Genomic DNA, 17,951 nt, shown 5'->3' with positions numbered 1-17,951 from the left:
AGAAAGGTGCTTTCCATTCCACATTTACTTTGTTTCCCACATTACCAAGATTATATCCTGAGATTTCGTAAGCCACAATTAGCATCTGTGATAGAAATGTGAAAACAACTTTACCAAACTTGTATGTATGTCAACACAAAACCCTGTCAATGACCAGAAACCACATAGACATTGATGCCAGGTGTATCTCTGGAACAGTACATCTAGGGAGTAGATACTCCATGCATTTAGAAGCTGGTTTTGTTCTACCACTGCCATCTTAGACCCAAATGAGCCAAACCCGTTGTGAAATCAGTGCCCAGCTGGGCTGACAGCTGATGAAAGAGACTCTGCAGAGACACTACAGAGTGTGTAGCTGTGTGCAGTGTGGCAGCACACTGTGTAAGCAGTGGGTTGGATGCTACACATGCTGAGGGTGCCCAGTGTTCAGAGCTCTGCAAATCATCAAGACAGCCCTGAACAGTGTTCCAGGACTGCTGAGGTCACGGTTATGGTTACAGCTCTGTGGCAGATTATCAGTGGGGACAAGTCAGCCATATCACTCACGAAAATACTATTCAGTTTGACCTGTGGAATTGCTATCATTGCAGTTTAAAAATTATCCAATAATCTGAAAACAAGTACTACTGATAGAATTTAGGAATTAAACATAAGGAAGAATACTAGAGGAAAATAACACATGCCACAGTATTTTGGTCTTCCAAAAAGAGTGAGGAGACTCACAGATGAAAATTCCCAGAAGAATAGACTTCAAAATGTCTATCTCCTCCTTAGTATTTTATTACTCTTCAGATCATTAAGAAAGACTTCTACAAGCACAAGGTCTCAGCTTTTGCATTCTAGTGAGATTTTTCTCAAAAAGTTTCAAAAGTAAAACTTCTGTTAAAACAAAACTGTACAATAAAGTTGCATAATGTCTCAAAACTTTATTCCTTCAACCTTTAACCTAACAAGTCAGGGAAATTAATTAACAAATCAACTTGCAAAACAAAGCACTACTTTAGTGAATACAGGAGGCAGAAACTGGCACTCAGAAGACTTCCTGCTAGACTGGCTTGCTCATGTCTTACATTTTTTAACTAAGCATAACTGTTATTTTCTGCCCACTCTAATATGTGCAAGTTTTAAAGTTCATCAATTTGCATGGTGAATAGAAGAAAAAAAAAAGGTTTCATCTGACCTTTTTTTGATAAAATTTTAACAGAATAGCCATAAACATTAAATAATGCTTCAGGGTCAATTCCCATTAATTGTGGTAACACTGATTTAGTTTTGAAGTGTAGGTAGGATGCTTTTCCCAAACCTGTAACCCTATTTTTATCATAAACAAGTTGCTTCTTGACTACTTAGGGAAAAAAAAAAAAGTAATCACTCCCAGTCATTTTCTTACAAAGAAGTGGTACTACTAGAGATATTAGTGTGTTTAAAGAAATAAGCAGGAAAAAAACCCAGGAAAAAATCATAGTTGCAGATAAAATATGCAAAACATTCTGGATATAAAATTTCCACAGCCAGTATTTAATCCAAATACTTTTTTTTTCGGAATTAAACATAATTTAGGAACTCATCAAATACACATGCTAACTCGGAGACACAAAGCCAAGAGGAAGTGCTGTACAAGGAGGCGTGGCTGTCGCCGTGTCAAAGCCGAAGTGTCTGAGTCAGCACCACAAAGGTGGCATCTTCATCTATTCAGGAGCCAAAAACTGGGAGTCCTCTCCCTAGGGCAGTGCCTACGGTAGCCTTTGAAGAACAGAACACGCTCAGTCCTTTTGAAACGCAGCTGCCGTGGGAGGGGGAATGTTATACAACACCCAAGCAGTCCCAGCACCCGCCAAGTTTTGTGATCCTGCTCTCAGGGTTAGCCCTCTTTTCTCATGATTATGGAACAAAATTTAAAACTAGTCTGTTGAATAGACTTCAGTCCAGAGCAACTTGCTCCCGCACTTCCAGAGTGCCACTGACATTAGGTTACAACATGTTGCCTCTTGCCTCTGAACATTAATTTTCTGTTTTGTGAAATCTGTGAGGACACAGAGGGGAACTTTGCCCCCAGCTCCCTTCTCACCTTCCTCCAGCCTAGACATTGGCCTGGTGATTAGCATACGGTCATGGGAAGGAAGAGACATTGATATGAATGAGGACACACCTGAATCCCATTTTCCTGCTTGTCCAACAAGTCTAACCACTATGTTAACCACTGAATCATCAGCAACCTGGTTTTGAATAACAGTGTTCGTTGCTACTCTGGTTTGTTTCGTTTGTGGTTTTTGGGTTTTTTTTAAAGGCATTATTCCAGTATTCACATTGGATCAGTCCCTCATGAGGCTTAGATGACACCTCAACTCATTGCTGATTGGCTTAAATCCCTAGTCACACATACCAGAACTACAATTGCTATTAAATCCTTCAGATAAAAAAGAGCATGCCTACAGAGTTAAAGTAGCTCTATGACTGTGCAGCTGCTCAGGAAGGTTGGTTGAACTTCTTTTATTGCCAAACTTTGATGGACCAAGTCATAGGTCCATATATAAATAATTATATGTGACCTTAAATGTGCATACTTCACATGGTATCAATGATATTGAAAAAAAATGCTGAGAAAACAGTGCATTACTGTGGTTTGCAGATCAGTGTCTCAAGTTGTGATCAGAACTTATGTTCACCACTTCTAATAGCATTCAAGAGCTTTTGTTTAGGACATAAATAGACCAGGCACTGCAAACAAAGCATGCAAAAGACCATTCCTTTCCCTTCTTTCATGTAGACAGAATAAAAGCAGTCCAAATGTTAAAAAAGTGGTTAGTGGTCTTACATAAAGCAAAAAAAAAAAAAATAAAATGTTGTCTGACATTGATAATTAATGTAATTTTAAAATTCCCAAATTGATCTAAATTTGGCAATTTTATTTATTTTCTAAAACTAAATCCACATGGGAAAGAAACCAGATATTGTTTTAAATTAATTTGAATCTCGTATATACACACACTAGTCCTGATTACTTAAGCTGTGCCTTTTTGCATATTCAAATTACAAAACACTTTCAACAGCATTCTGTACGGTATTGCTCATTTCCAAGGACAAGATTATCATCTGAACATATGGAAAAGAGGAAAATAGTTATTTTACCTAATAACTATACTTATGTATACAATCTACTCAACTTTCCTTTATAGGAACCATGTGAAAACTCTTTCCATTTATTTAATTTCTCGTTTTCCAGCATTTCCTCTACATTCTTTCAGTTAAAGTGATTTTCCCCTTTTTCACAGTCCTTTGAAGCAGAGTTTTGGTGACTTGTTCTCTCAAGTTTTAGAAAGAATATTTCTCTTTCTGCCAACTGTTCCATGCTCCTGCCATGCCTTCCTCACAGCTGTTCTGCCAGTCTCCCGAGTGCTTCATCTCCCCACCTCTGCAGCTTAGCAGCTCAGAACAGAAAATTTTCTGTCAGCACCTGACAGAAAATGCATAAGCACAACAAGCAACTCCAGCATTAGGCATAAAAAAATCATTATAAAGCGACTAAGTGATACAACTTCTACTCCTGTGCAGCTTCTGTGATCTACGTTACATGAATCCGAGCGCTGACTCACTTAGAATAAAAAATAAAAATTAAAACACCCCAACCTGTATTCACAGTTTCTGACCTTGTAATAAAACTCTGGCTGCTTTGAAAGAACCAATGCACATTTAAACCACCTTTTCTTCCTTAGCTCTTCTGTGCTACTTCTGCCCCGTTACTATTGTGAGGCAGACTATACCAGATGACAGCAAATTACATACCAAACACCTTATCCTATTATACTCTTGCTTTCTTCCCCTGCTTGCCCTCCAGAGTACTTCTAATTTATACCTATTGCAAAGGTCTCACATCCAGCTGTGCCACACTAGCACAACCCAAAATAATCCACCTTTAATCTCCCAAGATCCCTCTTGACCCAGCTAATGACAGAAGTGGTGGTGCAAGCAGGAGCAGGTACAATTTGGAGATTATGAGAACACAGTATCACCATGGAGCTCCCCCCAAATGCCTATGGGTTGAGAGATTTCATGTGATGACAGCAGCCAAGGTAAAGAAGGGTGAGGTGCTTTAATTATGCCACTATTTGGCTGTCAAATAAGGTATTTTCCAACTCCAAGGCAACCGTTTTAAGAAGCAAATTATGCATTTTAATATACTGAGATAGATTAAAATGGAAAAAAAATGCAAAAACACAAGAGTGCATGGAAATTCAGTATGTCTTGTGTACTGGGAATAAAACATGTACTTACATGGGATTAAAAACTTCAAATTTCTAATATTATTTAATAAAAAGAAATTGCATTACTTTATTCAAATATTGAAAATTTTGAATGGAAACTGACAAGGGAAATTACCATCTTCTTTTTTAATTAATTGAAAACAAGAAATTAAACTATGTAATTAAACAAAGGTTTTAAATGAAGTATTTACTAAAAAGTTCCTTTTGGTACTGTTATTCCATATCAATTGTAATTATATCCAGAAAAAAAAGCACCTAAATATTAATATTTTACTAATATTAAATATTTTACTACTAGTAGGCTAGGAAAAATAAGATTATATAATTTTTAAAAAAGCAGCAATCAAACAACTACCAAACTAAAGAAAAAAAACCTCATAGATAGAAATGTTCTTCTACTAATTTTTCATCTATTGGGAATATTAGGAAAGTATTTTTAAGAGGACAAGCAGCTTTTTCCAGAAGTACTAGAATTTAGTCCTCATAAATAACAAAGTAAATAGACTAATGACCTTAAACTATTACAGGTATTAAAAATCTTGTGTTCTTATTAATTTGGAAACTTTAAAAAATTAGATGGAACAATGGAATAATGGATTGGGGAAAATTATTGCATTAATCTATATAATTCCTTAATTCTACACGATAGATCATAATTAATTGTTCTCACAAAATATTGCATATTACATTTTATAGTTCTGATGAGTCAATATTACTAAATAGGAAAAAATAACAATAAATTGTCCAGGTTATAGTGACTTACCAAGGACAAAACTCGGTTTATGAGAAATATTTTTTAAACTCATTTATAGTTATAAGTGACTATACAATAATTAATTCTGCCCCTTCCTCCCTGCAACATTTCAGGTCAAATTTAGTACATCCACTATGACATGTAGTACTAAAAAAACTATGATCCATTTTTCCTCCAGAACCTGATGCACCATGCGAATTCAAAAGCTCCAGCACACACTTGCAGACAAGTTGCTGCAGGAAAGGTGCCAGCTAGAAACTCACCCACCCGGTCAGGGGCTAAAAGGTCTGATTATCAACTTCCTTAGTTACCTGTTGCATAAGCCTCCCCCGGGCTAGGGACAAACAAGAGTGCCCAGGGCCTGTGGCACTGGAATTCCTGCCGTGCAGGTTCCACCGTGTCCATTACTCCGCTGTTACTTGCACAGTGACCCATCAGAAAGATGCTTCCATTTGATTCATTTTTGGTACTAGATAGACTGAATTCAAAATAAGAAAGTCTTCCTTCGAGAAAAAAGAAGGCAAGGCAATCAAATGATTAGAAGAAAAGACCTTTTAGTGAGATTGGATTATGTCCAGTGGCTACAGGAATGTTTTGCAAGCTTAGTAAAAGTACTTAGAAAAAATGCAGACCTATTAAAAAAAAAAAAGGCATACAAGTTGTGAAAGATATCAAGGAACTAAAAGTAAAGAATGAGGTTAACTATCTATAGATTGCACCAGTTTACTGAAATAAAGAATAACACCAGTTCCAAATTTTGTCATCGCAGAAACGGCTAACAATTACATGGCAGAACTGGGGTAAAACCATCCTACACAGATGCCTATAGAACCTCGGAGTTCATACTCTCTGCCTGACCTGGATACCACTGAGTTCACATTCCCCTATGCCTGCACACCTGTAGTTAACAATGGACAATAATGTTTACAGGTAAATACGTTTAAATGTGACAGCCCTTCCCTGTGCCACGCTGAAACCAGCAGGACACAGACCCCTGGCACCCTGGGCATCTCATCGGCCAGACGGACACAGCTGGACTGACATCCCCTCAGCTGGGTCGGTGCTAGAACCAGGACTGACTTCTTTTTCATCTTTCTTTCTGTAATTCATTTTCCCCTCTTTAATTCTTCTCTTCCCTTTCACCCTGCGCCTGTATCCAAAACCCAATGCCGTGTGCTTGTACAGTAGGTCAGGGACTAACATACTAATTTCTTTGCCAAGTGTGTAATTCACTGATAAAACTTTCTGGTTGTTTGCGACCCCTCGAATTTTTGTCGTTCCTTTCTACTAATGATAATTTACGAATCTCAGGCGATTATTTCCCTTTAAGGGTGGATTTTCACAGTGGTACAACAGAAAATTCAAAAACTCATTTTCACAATTTAGTGGGGGTTCTAAGTGTTTTTCGCAACTTCCTTCACCTGCAGTGATAATTCTCTCTGTTCCCCCTATCAATCGAAAATAAAAAGAAGATAATCAATGTTTGAGAGAACTTTCAAAGGAAACACAGCAACTCCCTCTGAGGCGACCCCTCGGCCGACGCGCTCCCCGCGACGGCCGCCGAGGGGCCCGCTCCGAGCGCCGCTCGCCATTGGCTGCCGAAGATTGCCGAGTGCTCTCGTGCTCCTCCGGAGCGGCGCCGGAGGCGGCGGGGAGGGGAGCGAAGGGCTCGAGCACGGCGCGGTGCATTGTGGGGCGGGAGAGGAGAGTCACTGCTCAGCCAGGGCCGCCATCTTGGCTGCGTCCGGACTCGCTCCCGCTCCCGGGGCCTGTTCCTTTTCCTCGCAGCGCAAAGCGGTGGAAAGGGAGAAGACGAAGGGCCCGCCAGGGCGGTGCTGATGCGCGCAGAGCCTCCTCGCACCTCTCCCAGGCGCCGCTAGGAAAGGGGGCGGGGGTGGTCGAGCGGTGACCGGCGCGGCCTCTTCTCTCCTCTGCCGGGATGGGTCGGTCCCGCAGCCGGAGCTCGTCCCGCTCCAAGCACACCAAGAGCTCCAAGCACAACAAGAAGAACCGGAGCCGATCGCGGTCCCGATCCCGAGAAAAGGAGCGGGCAAGGAAGCGCTCCAAGTCCCGGGAGAGCAAGCGGAACCGGCGCCGGGAGTCCCGCTCCCGCTCGCGCTCCAATACGGCCCCTTCCTCCCGGCGCGACCGGGACCGGGACCGCGACCGCGCCTCCTCCCCCCCCGACCGTATCGACATCTTCGGGCGCACGGTGAGCAAGCGCAGCAGCCTGGATGAGAAACAGAAGCGGGAGGAGGAGGAGAAAAAAGCAGAGTTCGAGCGGCAGCGGAAAATGTGAGCCCCGGGCCTGCGCTGGGGACGAGGGGGTGGTGAGGGATGGGGGAGGAAGGGAAGCGCTCGGTGCCTCTCTCTCTGCGCCTTCTCTCTGCGGGCTAGGGCTGCCTGCGGCCGGCTGCAGGCCTTTGGGCCTCGCTGCGGCCGGAGCAGTGCCTGTTTTCCCGCCATCCGCCCCTCTCTCGGAGCCCGGCTCCCTCAGGTGCGTTAGGAGCCGCCCACTCGGGTGCGAGCCCCCCGCACGCCTCCTCCCCGGGGCCGGCTCTGCCCGCTGCCGTCCGCCGGCGCTGCTCCCTCCCTGCCGCACTGCTCCTCCTAAACTTCCCTGTGCGGGGAGGCCGCGGCGCCCCTGAGGCTTTGTGCTGCGCTGCCGCACGGCCGCCCCTCCCCTTCGTGGCGTGGAGCTGGTTACGCGCCGAGCGGAGGCATCTGGAGGTGCTCGAGTGAGGGTTTCAAGAAACTCTGCAGCTGCTGTATTAACGCTGTGGGATTACTTTCTTGCCAAATGGGACAGTGACATCCGCTGACTTGTTTCATTTGAAACCTTGCCCTTTTTTCAGTTTATGATATGTTTATGGGGAGTGTGGTTATTTATTAAGTCTGCAGATATAAATACTATTTTAATAAACGATGGGGATGCAGTAATATGTTTAGCAGCATATAAAGTTATAAAACCGAGTTTTATGCAGCAGAGAGAAGAATGGTTTGTAATCAGGCAATTCTTTTTTTTGAGCACTACCTTTGCTCATTGGACCATCTTATCCAGAAAAAGCACTTGTTTGTACATATGAAGCCAAGTGGTGCTGTTGATTCTCAGGTGGAGCTTTGCTTAAGCCATATCGTTCTCAGGAAATACTAGTTGGGCTTGGTGAGCCCAAGCTGTCACTTTCATTTCCCTTTGAAGATAATCACCTTTGCTAACTTCAGAGTTTTGACAATCAAAAACTTCCACAGTAACACAAACATGTGAAAACTGACATATTTTGACATACTGATCCTAGTTTCGTGGTTTAGAATTCAGTACCTAAATTGAGAAAAAGTATTGTGTGCATATCTACAATGAAGAACTGGAATGTGCTTAAAAATTTGAGAATAGAGTGAGTAGTTTATTCTAGTACTTGGGGGCTGGTTTAGTTCATGTGTAAGTAAATTTTCTATGTAAGTTAGCTTTGAAATTTTAAAAAGCTTATGAAGTCTCTATAGAAGGAATTTGATATTTCAGCAGTGCTTGCTACAGAATAGTAGACATTTGAGGAGGAACCAGTGTTGGAAAAGATTGGGTATGGATGGAATTTTGATACTTCTGCAACACACTTAAAAAAAAAAAAGCAATAAAACTTAGAGTAGAGAAGTATAGTATTTTAGTAAGCCATCTGTAAATTGTGTTAGGTATGTTGGTATAGATTCATGTTAGATAAGGAAAGAAGTATTTCCTTTCTGACTGAATCCATTAGCGGACATCTTATACATTGGAACTGAGTTTCTTCTTCTAATGTCTTGTTCAGATCTCAATACACAGCCTAACTTCAGCCCATTCCTGCCCATTCCTATAGTGCTCATTTCCTTGCCTTGCAGGTATAACTTTTTCCCCTCAGAAGTTTAGTAAAATGTAAGCTGTTGCTTTTCTGCAGATTTCATACAATTAGTCTTTCAGAAGAAAATGGATCATACGAAAAATAGTCTTTTACATTAGTGACATATCTGTTGCTCTGGAATCATAACTCAGTAGGCCAGGATGATAAAATGATAAAATACTGTAAGTTCATGTGATTTAAAAAAAAAATAGTTGGTGTGCTACAGAATAAATCACTAAGACTTATATCTCTGTTTATAATTTTATTTTCTTAATAAGGTCTAAGCCATTGTAATATCATTGCCTATAAGTCTAAAAATACGTTTGATTCATTTAATTAAATTTGAATGGAGTTGGTTGGAGTGAGAATAATGGAATGTGTGCAGGCACAGTGCTTAATTTGAGTGCCTCATCAATTGCTGAGGATATGTGAAAATCTATTTCCGATATGAATAAAATGGTATTTTTGTAACTATGCACTCTTTATTCAATTAGCTAACTTTTCCTAGATTTCCTGATGTTAAATGTAAAGCTATGGTAGTTTAATAAAACATGTGTGTATGATTTTAATGACAATTTATTTTTCTGGAACCCTAACCTCTTATGTACACTAAGCAGTATTGGTTCAGGATGGTGAGAGTACTCACTGCTGAATAAGAGGGAGAGGAAACCTTTCAAAATCATATTTATTTGACTGGGGTTGATGCATTTTTCTGGGACTATTCTAGGGTTTTTGTTTGCCTTACATTGCTTTGGGGTTTTTTTCCTGAAAAAAATCACTTCAAGTCCATTTTGGAAAAATGAATGCTGGTCTAATGTGCCCCCCGCTAAATTTGTTATCTCTTGAGGACTGTAAGACTAAAATTGGTGTTCTCTGGCCGAATTATTGAGTTGGGGATTCCAAAACTTTCTACTGAAGGAGACCCACGTAGTTCAGTAAGTGTAGTAGGTCCACGTAGCTCAGTAGTTTTGAAAAGATGACACGTGAGTAGGGGAAATTGGGAGCCTTCCACCTTTTATTTCCCATGGTTATCTAGATAAGTAATCCATACTTCACATCTCCTATTGCATATTTGAAAGTTGTGCCCTGGGTCATCTAAAAGTTGGTAAATTATGCAACTTACTTGAAAAACAACTAATTAAAAATAAGATAGATTAGGAAAGATTTTCCAAATGAGATAAGAAAATGCAGTCATTCTGAAAATGACAGGACATTAAGATACTACAACAGTAGTTGTTCTTCTAAATCTTGGATTTATGTTGCTGGCAGGCTAGAACAGAAGAAAAGTTTCATAAGATTGTTCTGTACTTCATGGAATATTTAAAATGGAAGTTCAATATCAAGTTTAAAACCAAGAATCTTCTCCCCAAAGCCCATAATAACTCCAGATGAATTGTGCTGCATGAAATACAGAGTATTCACTGCTGTTCATCCTTGGATATCTAATTGCCATGTTGCACTTGTGATTACTACCTGGAGTTTTTTCTGTGTGTGGTAATTAACCTGCAAATTTACCTGATTTTTGTATAATTTTTAATGAAAAATTAAAACAGTGATCAGGCTGAGTGATAATACTGCTGCTCAACTAAAATAAGGGCAAGGCATTTGAAAATATTTCCAAAATTCTGAACATAGAAAGATGCAGTTTGCAAGGATTTATATAGTGCTTGGTATTGATATAATTTGGTTTTGATCATTATGGTAGAAACAGAGTCCTGCAATAATAAAAAAAAAAAGTTAAGATCTGAAGTTATTGAAATTTGTTAAGATAAATTATTGGATTACTAGATTACAGGTATAACACTTGGAATTCTAGGTAAAATCACAAATTTGAAATCACAAATTTTATTGCTTCTGTCTTCTGTTTTAATATACTGGCATCAAAATTGTTTGATGCCTCTAAGGTGGTGGCTTTAAGGCAAGATTTTACAGGATATTATTGCTATATATGGCTTAAAATTGAGACCATATAAACTCCTGAAGGGTAAATGATGGTCAAAGTTGGGTGGGGTTTGGATTTTTTGGAGGAGGGGGGCATGGTGTTGTAGATGTTGGTTTGGGTTGGGTTTTTTCTTTCCTCCCCAGTTGTGATCAAGAAATAGTATGATAAGTTGTCCTCAATTTAGTCTGTTATATAGAAAGATACTAAATAAGGAATGATCTGAATGGATTCCCTGTTATACTGCTTGAATATTCACTGTCTTTAAATGTAGGGCAAAATATTCTTTAAATATATAATCTATGTGTAGAACATGCAGTAGCATAGCTGATGGTGCGTGTTGAAGGAGTTTGTTTCAGTGCCAACGTTATTGATTAAAAATGTAACCCTCGTGTTTGCATTTTGCAGTCGTCAACAAGAAATTGAAGAGAAACTCATAGAGGAAGAAACTGCTCGAAGGGTGGAAGAACTTGTAGCTAAACGCGTGGAAGAAGAGTTGGAGAAAAGGAAGGATGAGATTGAGCGAGAGGTGCTGCGCAGGGTGGAGGAGGCTAAGCGCATCATGGAAAAGCAGTTGCTCGAAGAACTCGAGCGACAGCGACAAGCTGAACTTGCAGCACAAAAAGCCAGAGAGGTAACGCTCGGTCGTTTGGAAAGTAGAGACAGTCCATGGCAAAACTTTCAGTGTCGGTTTGTGCCTCCTGTTCGGTTCACAAAGAGATGGAATACAGCAAATCTAATTCCCTTCTCATATAAACTTGCATTACTGCGAAACTTAATTTCTAGCCTATTCAGAGGAGCTCACTGATATTTAAACAGTTACTCTCCTAAAACCTGAACAAGGATACTTGATTCTTAATGGAACTGACCTACATATATTTCAGAATTGTTTGAAACTTTTGCCATGGCTGCAGGATTTATCAGCAGTCCTTTCATTTTTGGGGAAGGGTATTAAAAAATATGTAATTATGTATCCTTCATTTGTTTCATTTTGTTTACCTAGACTGTAAGAGGCTTTTGCCTTCAGCCAGGCAAAAAGCAGGGTCCAGCAGTGAGCTGCAGTACCTGTCTTTAACAAATAGGTTTCTTCATTTAAAATGAACATTTTCCTTGAGCATACATTGGACTAATTCTGGGACTTCGAGCATAAGCCTATCCATGTCTTCACGAAGGATCTCTGTCCAAATCATTATATCCATTTTTAATAACTACTAACAACTCCTTTTTTCTCCCTAGAAGTTATAAAAGAGCAGGTTGCCCTTGTCTGAAGTCAAGCTGAACGTGTGACTTGGGTTTTTGGGGCCTTTTTTTTGTTGTTTTGTTTTGTTTTTTAATCAGCAGCTGGAGCAGAAGCTGAAAATGTCTTTCTGTGAGACAGTAATTTGCTACTAAAAGGCTTTGATGCCTGCCTGCACCAATCATTCCAGGATCCAAACTTCAAACCATAGAGGAAATTTGTGCTAAATAGTCATAAGTGTTAAATGCTTTTTTCACTCTGTGCATCCTACACAGTTCATTTTAAATTAATATTTTGATTGGCTTGCGAAAGGAGAGACAGTAGCATTGCAGCTTTCCCCTTCATACTAGATGTGACTTGTCAGTCACATAGTATCAAATTAAATGGAAACAAATGGAATGCTGAGTTACAATAAATACTAAAAAGAATGAATGAATTATACTTTTTTTGCAAATTCAGACTTTAATATCAGAGTTTAAGTTGACTTTACATGTTTGTAGTCAGCAAATTCTTCATATGTAGAGGTTTTCATTTGATCAGATGGATGACTTGTTTTTTTAAAAAAAGTATTTTTGGTATTGTCGTCACGTGGAGAAGTCCCACCAGTTCCTTGTAATGCAGAACGAACCTCCATGCCTGGAGTGAAGTGTGCTAGCTAGTAGCTGGTTACTAGTCATAGTAAGAAGTTTTCATATGCTTGCTTTGTTCGTATTAACTTTTTTTTCTTACACAGACACAAACTTCTGGCTAACTTTAAATCTTCCAAATACAAAAATAATTTGGATATATATTATGTGAACTGAAACACTTCAAAATTTTTCACGCAGTCTTCATATTTGAGTTGCATAACAGAGTTCCATAAAATTCACCAAGAAAACAACAATTACAAGGCTTTATTTCCTGATCTTGCCTTCCCTGGACTCCTGAATTCCAAGTTCATACTGCAGACAGTTTCAGCTGTCTTAAAATTGTCAAAATACTGAATGTTAAGTCCATTCTCCCCATGAAAGAAGCCCATAGCTCCATGAAGTATGGATTACCATTTGTATTTTTCACTAACAGTAAATGTATTTTTCTTATTAACTGTTTGCCTTAGGAATGATTTACATATTTTTGTTCCTTCTTACCATAAACATCTGCATTCCTCAGCTCAGCCTTCCTTGTATGTTGTTTCTTTATAAATGGTTGAGCTGCTGATGCAGGTATTGCCAAGCTAACAGTACAAATCATTTTAAAGAGGAAGCTGGCGCGTATGGCAGCCGAGGAGCACACTCTGCAGGACACTGGACAAGACAGTAAATATTCAACTTTTAATGCTGATTAAAGGAGTATAGGTAAAGAATACGTAGGTATACTTAATTGGTGAGACAAACTATTCACTTTATTTATATTTTCTATATTACTTTTTAATTTGGTAAATACTATCCAGTTTTTGTAGTTGTCCTTGTTGATTTGTGTGATATTAAAATTCTAGTAATAAATTGTCAGGATTCTGTGATTAGGGAGGGTTTAGTTGGTTGCTGTTTGGACTGGGCGGGATGATTTAAATTGAGTGCTAGAAACCAGTTTTAGTGGCTGCACAGTTTACCGTTGTGAGGAAAAATAGGTGGCTGTAAAGCTGCCACTTTTAAGTCAGTTCACAAAAGAATTCTGAGAAAGATTAGTGAACATGCAGAAATGAGTATTTTACTTTACTAACATCTTGCCCTGTCCTCCCCTTTAGGAAGAAGAGCGTGCAAAGCGTGAGGAACTAGAGCGAATACTAGAAGAGAATAATCGAAAAATTGCAGAAGCACAAGCTAAACTGGTATGTGAAGGTGTAGTAACTGTTCTGTAGGGAAATACAGGTGTCTCTGCCAGATTTGCAACACAATTAAAATAAACAAATCAACCTTTTCTAGAGTTTAACTTGCCTATTGCTGGTTCCATCAGTAACATTGCTCTCCTTCCCCTAAGCATGAAAGACCAGATCCTTAGCAGTAACACTGGGCTGGTAAAATATTTTGGAGCAGTAACACTGGGCTGGTAAAATATTTTGGATGCAGTTAATTTAGAGGGGAAATTGCTGCCTTCAGAATTTAAAAAAGTATGTTTTAACTCAATCTCATGGGGAGGGTTGAAGTAAGTTTGCCAACATGTTCAGCTTTGTGTGACTGATTCTGTTTTGTTGAGCAGGACAAGTACAAACTAGATTTGATTCTAGTATAATGTTGATGTAGAAGTGCTGAAAGGGACTTTCAGCATAAGCTTAAGATGTGTAAGCTAGGAAAGTCTAACTTACGTTGGTCTTCTTAAGCCCTTTTAAATCAGGTGCTTGCCACATGAAAACATTCAATATGATTTAGCTGATTCTAATCAATTGATGATAAGACAAACTAAGCTGCTTCTAAATCCTGATTGAACTCTGTCAGTTTCAATTGTCCAAGTAATTGCACCTCTTTCATATAAAAATGAGGCTTCTTAAATCTTTTTCCTTGAACTACATCTGCTTTAGAATTCTTTCTGTTTTACCCTTTTCGCAACCTCTAATGGTAGAAACAGGACAAATGAAAATTTAAAGAATTGACTGATGTAATAAGCACCAAATAAGCACCTTTAGAAGACCACTGGGAGAGCTGTAAGAACCATAGGTCAATGTAAGGATTGACTAATTGCAAATCAAGTGAAGATGGTTTTGGATTAGGAGGGGTTTTTAGATGGGTTTTGGAGCAGGGAGACCTCGGCCTGAAGATAGGTGACTTCCTTATGTGTGTATGTTACTTCAGCTTGCATGTGACAAGTGTTGGGACAATTTCACGATGTGTACAATGTCTTCCTTATTTAAAATTTAATGTGTTGTTTGCAAAGCAGTGCTGAAAAACTTGGCATGTAAGCACTCCAGATTTCAATACACTAGCTATAGAAAGTTCTCAGTGTTTCTTTTAAACTCAATTCAAATAACTATTTTATAAATGGTTTCACTGAAACCAACTATGGCACCCAGCTCAGGCAGAACTGCTTACATACTTACACAGGATTCGACCTGTTTGTTAGTTAATATGGACTTGTAAATTGCTTTTATGACTAAAAAATACACTGGCCTAAATGTTACCGTTTTCCTATATAGGCTGAAGAACAATTGAAAATTGTTGAAGAACAAAGAAAGATTCATGAGGAGAGGATGAAACTAGAACAAGAGAGACAGCGTCAGCAAAAGGAAGAGCAAAAAATTATCCTGGGCAAAGGAAAGTCTAGGCCAAAACTGTCCTTCTCCCTAAAAAGCCAGGATTAAATTTCAACTCTGAACTCTTGAAAGAAACAAACAAAAAACAACAAAAAAAGGAAACAAAAACTTTGTATGGTAGCTTCATGTTGAAGTGTTTTTTGTTTTTTTTTTTTCTTTCTCTCAAATTTTTTTTTTGTCTTTTTTGAAAGTTGGAAAGTTAGCTTGTTCTAATAGGGGCTGTGCTCTGCAATTCTTATTTTTTTTAACTTCCATTAAGTTAAACCCTTATCAGATCATCGTTGCCTTTTAGAGGATAATCTGTTTTCATCAATTTTGTTTCTGTATTGGTGGTCTGAAGCAACTCATGTCACTTTATGAACTGTGGATGATCTGATAAGGTTTTACTGACCTACTCATCAGAGTTTGACTCTGATAATTGACAGAACTTTTTACTGCGTATTGCTGACTTTTAATGTTTTTATTTTAAAGTCAGTAAATACATGAGTAAATTGCCATAGTATTACTGGACCTCTGTGGTTTATTGTTAAATCAGTGTCCTATGATACTGTCCCATTGTTGCGCTTGATGTTCCTGATACAGGTAAGGAAATAGTTTGTCATTTCTGCTATGAATACATAGAGAGAGTTCAGTATTGTCTCTGTTAGATTTGTTTTTATTACATTGACAGCATTCAACCAGCGTTCCCCATTGTGTAAATAAACCAATTTGCTGAATAAAGTGAAAGTCTTAAATTCATATGTTTTAAGTAAATTTTTTTAGTACACTTCTATAAACAGCTATAAGAGTGACAATTCACATTATTAAATTCAAGACTATAGTAATATTTTTTTAAATTTTGCTTTAAATTATTGTGGCTTCTACTTATAATGCAAAATCACACACAGTAAAAAAATCCCTGCAGTTGTGAATGTTATTGATGGCTGCTGCTGTTTTTATGAATGTTGGTTTTTGTTCTGACAGAGACTTATTTCAGCTGTAGTATCATGTTTAAATGGCTGTTTGGCTTACTGCACCCAGACTGATACTTCCTATACCTAAACCCCTTCCGTTCACCTCATAATATAATATATTGTATAAGTTAAGGTCATTAGCATATAATGAATCTGATGCATCCTAAAGGATTTAAAAATGGAAGTTTCTTCTCCCAAAGGACTGGACTGGCTAGTATATTTGAACTGAAAAACAGAAAGTGAGATTCTGTCTAAATACTTTGTTTTAGCCAGAAAGCAACTGTTATACAGATCTTGAATATTATCCATTTATATATACAGGTTTTATTTTGAAAAATGAAACTACAGATTGAAAACTATATATATAGTCCCCATTTTTGTATGTAATTCCTCTTCCAAAATCTAGATTACTATAGCTTGTCCAGTTCTAAAACTTTTTCCTGTCTGTGCAACATCTGTAGTAACCATAAAATGACAGTAACCATAAAATTACCAGTAGTTGGCCTGAGCATTTGAATGTCACTGGACAAAGCTGGAAATAGTTCCTGATATTCCCAAAGGATCTGTTTCTGTAGATTTAGCAAATTAAATACGGGAGCAAGTTGAATGTGCCACTGAAAGCAGTATTCAACAAGCTTTGTCTGAAACTGGGGCTTGGGGACAGACTGATGTGTATCACTTTGTCCAGTATGTCAAGAAAATGTGAAGATGGTAAAATACCCACACTATTACTGTACTTAAATTTGTCTATATATTGTATGACAGAAGAAGGTTGAAAGTTGCTTAATGCATAAAAACAAAAGCTGAAGCCAAATAAATCATGTACATGACCTGTTGGCAGGAGCAGGCTGTATTTAAAGGTCAACTGATACCTGTATTTCTAAAGCAGAAAACATCCCCTGTTCCCTTATGAGAAACAAGCTATTAAAAGTCAATACTCAAAACAGACCTATGCAGTTTTGTTTCCTCTTCTAAAAGCAAGAAGCTAAGTAATCACACATACAGCTGTGGTATCAAGCATTTCGTTCTGCATCACCTAATTTGCTGCTAAAGAGCAACATTTGTTCTCTGCATGTAACATTGTGTAGGCTTAGATGTTACCAGGTTATTTTCAGTCCCACCTCTAGGATTAGATTATTTTTGGGACAAAATGCCCATCCCAAATGAAATTGCCCCGCCTACCATTCCACATTTCACTGCCTGTTTCTCTTTCCCCTGCCCTCAAAAAAAAAAAAAAAAAAAAAAAAAAAAAAAAAAAAAAAGGCAGTTAGATCGTTGCTTTGGTTTGGTTTGATTTCCTCTATTGGGGTAGAACTTCAGTTGGTGGAATCTGCTGTCTCTTTGCTGTCCTAAGGCATTCTCTGTGTCAGATCTTTGTAGACCTGGTGTGGGTGAATGTTATGTTTACATTGCTGTAGGGTTTTCTTTTTAAAATTATTGTAGGACTTCAGAGATACTGTTGATTTCTAGGAAAAATATAGATGCATATAGTTTGGAAAGGGGGCAAGTTGACATTTGATGGTAAGAACTCAGGATATTCTTGTATTCCCGTACGACTTCACACTCTTTTAACACAAAGTATGCAGGAACATAGACTGACATGTAGTGTTTAAACTGTGAGCTCCCTGCATGTGTCTGCATAGAGAAAATGCTGTTGGTGATTGTGTTCAGTATTTAATTTTTATTTTACTACAGTTTGAAGTTTGAACTTCAA

The 17,951-nt window shown here is 38.6% G+C and overlaps 1 protein-coding gene across 1 annotated transcript; it reads left to right on the top strand.

Annotated features, from left to right (window-relative positions):
* The first annotated feature begins 6,708 nt into the window (after window positions 1-6,708).
* ARGLU1 (arginine and glutamate rich 1) lies at window positions 6,709-16,022 on the top strand. The gene is made up of 4 exons (XM_063149646.1): window positions 6,709-7,311; window positions 11,233-11,458; window positions 13,785-13,868; window positions 15,168-16,022. The coding sequence occupies exons 1-4, from the start codon at window positions 6,956-6,958 to the stop codon at window positions 15,330-15,332; spliced, it is 831 nt and encodes a 276-aa protein (XP_063005716.1). The 5' UTR covers window positions 6,709-6,955; the 3' UTR covers window positions 15,333-16,022.
* The last annotated feature ends 1,929 nt before the right edge of the window (window positions 16,023-17,951 follow it).

The sequence above is a fragment of the Melospiza melodia genome, chromosome 2, assembly GCF_035770615.1.
Source record: "Melospiza melodia melodia isolate bMelMel2 chromosome 2, bMelMel2.pri, whole genome shotgun sequence".
Classification (NCBI taxonomy): domain Eukaryota; kingdom Metazoa; phylum Chordata; class Aves; order Passeriformes; family Passerellidae; genus Melospiza; species Melospiza melodia.
The sequence above is the reverse complement of the archived record's forward strand: the minus strand, read 5'-3'. Positions and strand labels throughout refer to the sequence as shown.

Bases quoted from the DNA above. Each gene is read 5' to 3' on its own strand.
- ARGLU1 (XM_063149646.1), top strand. From the start codon at position 6,956: ATGGGTCGGTCCCGCAGCCGGAGCTCGTCCCGCTCCAAGCACACCAAG. The intron at 7,312-11,232 runs GTGAGCCCCGGG...TGCATTTTGCAG, and splicing joins TTCGAGCGGCAGCGGAAAAT to TCGTCAACAAGAAATTGAAG. The intron at 13,869-15,167 runs GTATGTGAAGGT...TTTCCTATATAG, and splicing joins CAGAAGCACAAGCTAAACTG to GCTGAAGAACAATTGAAAAT.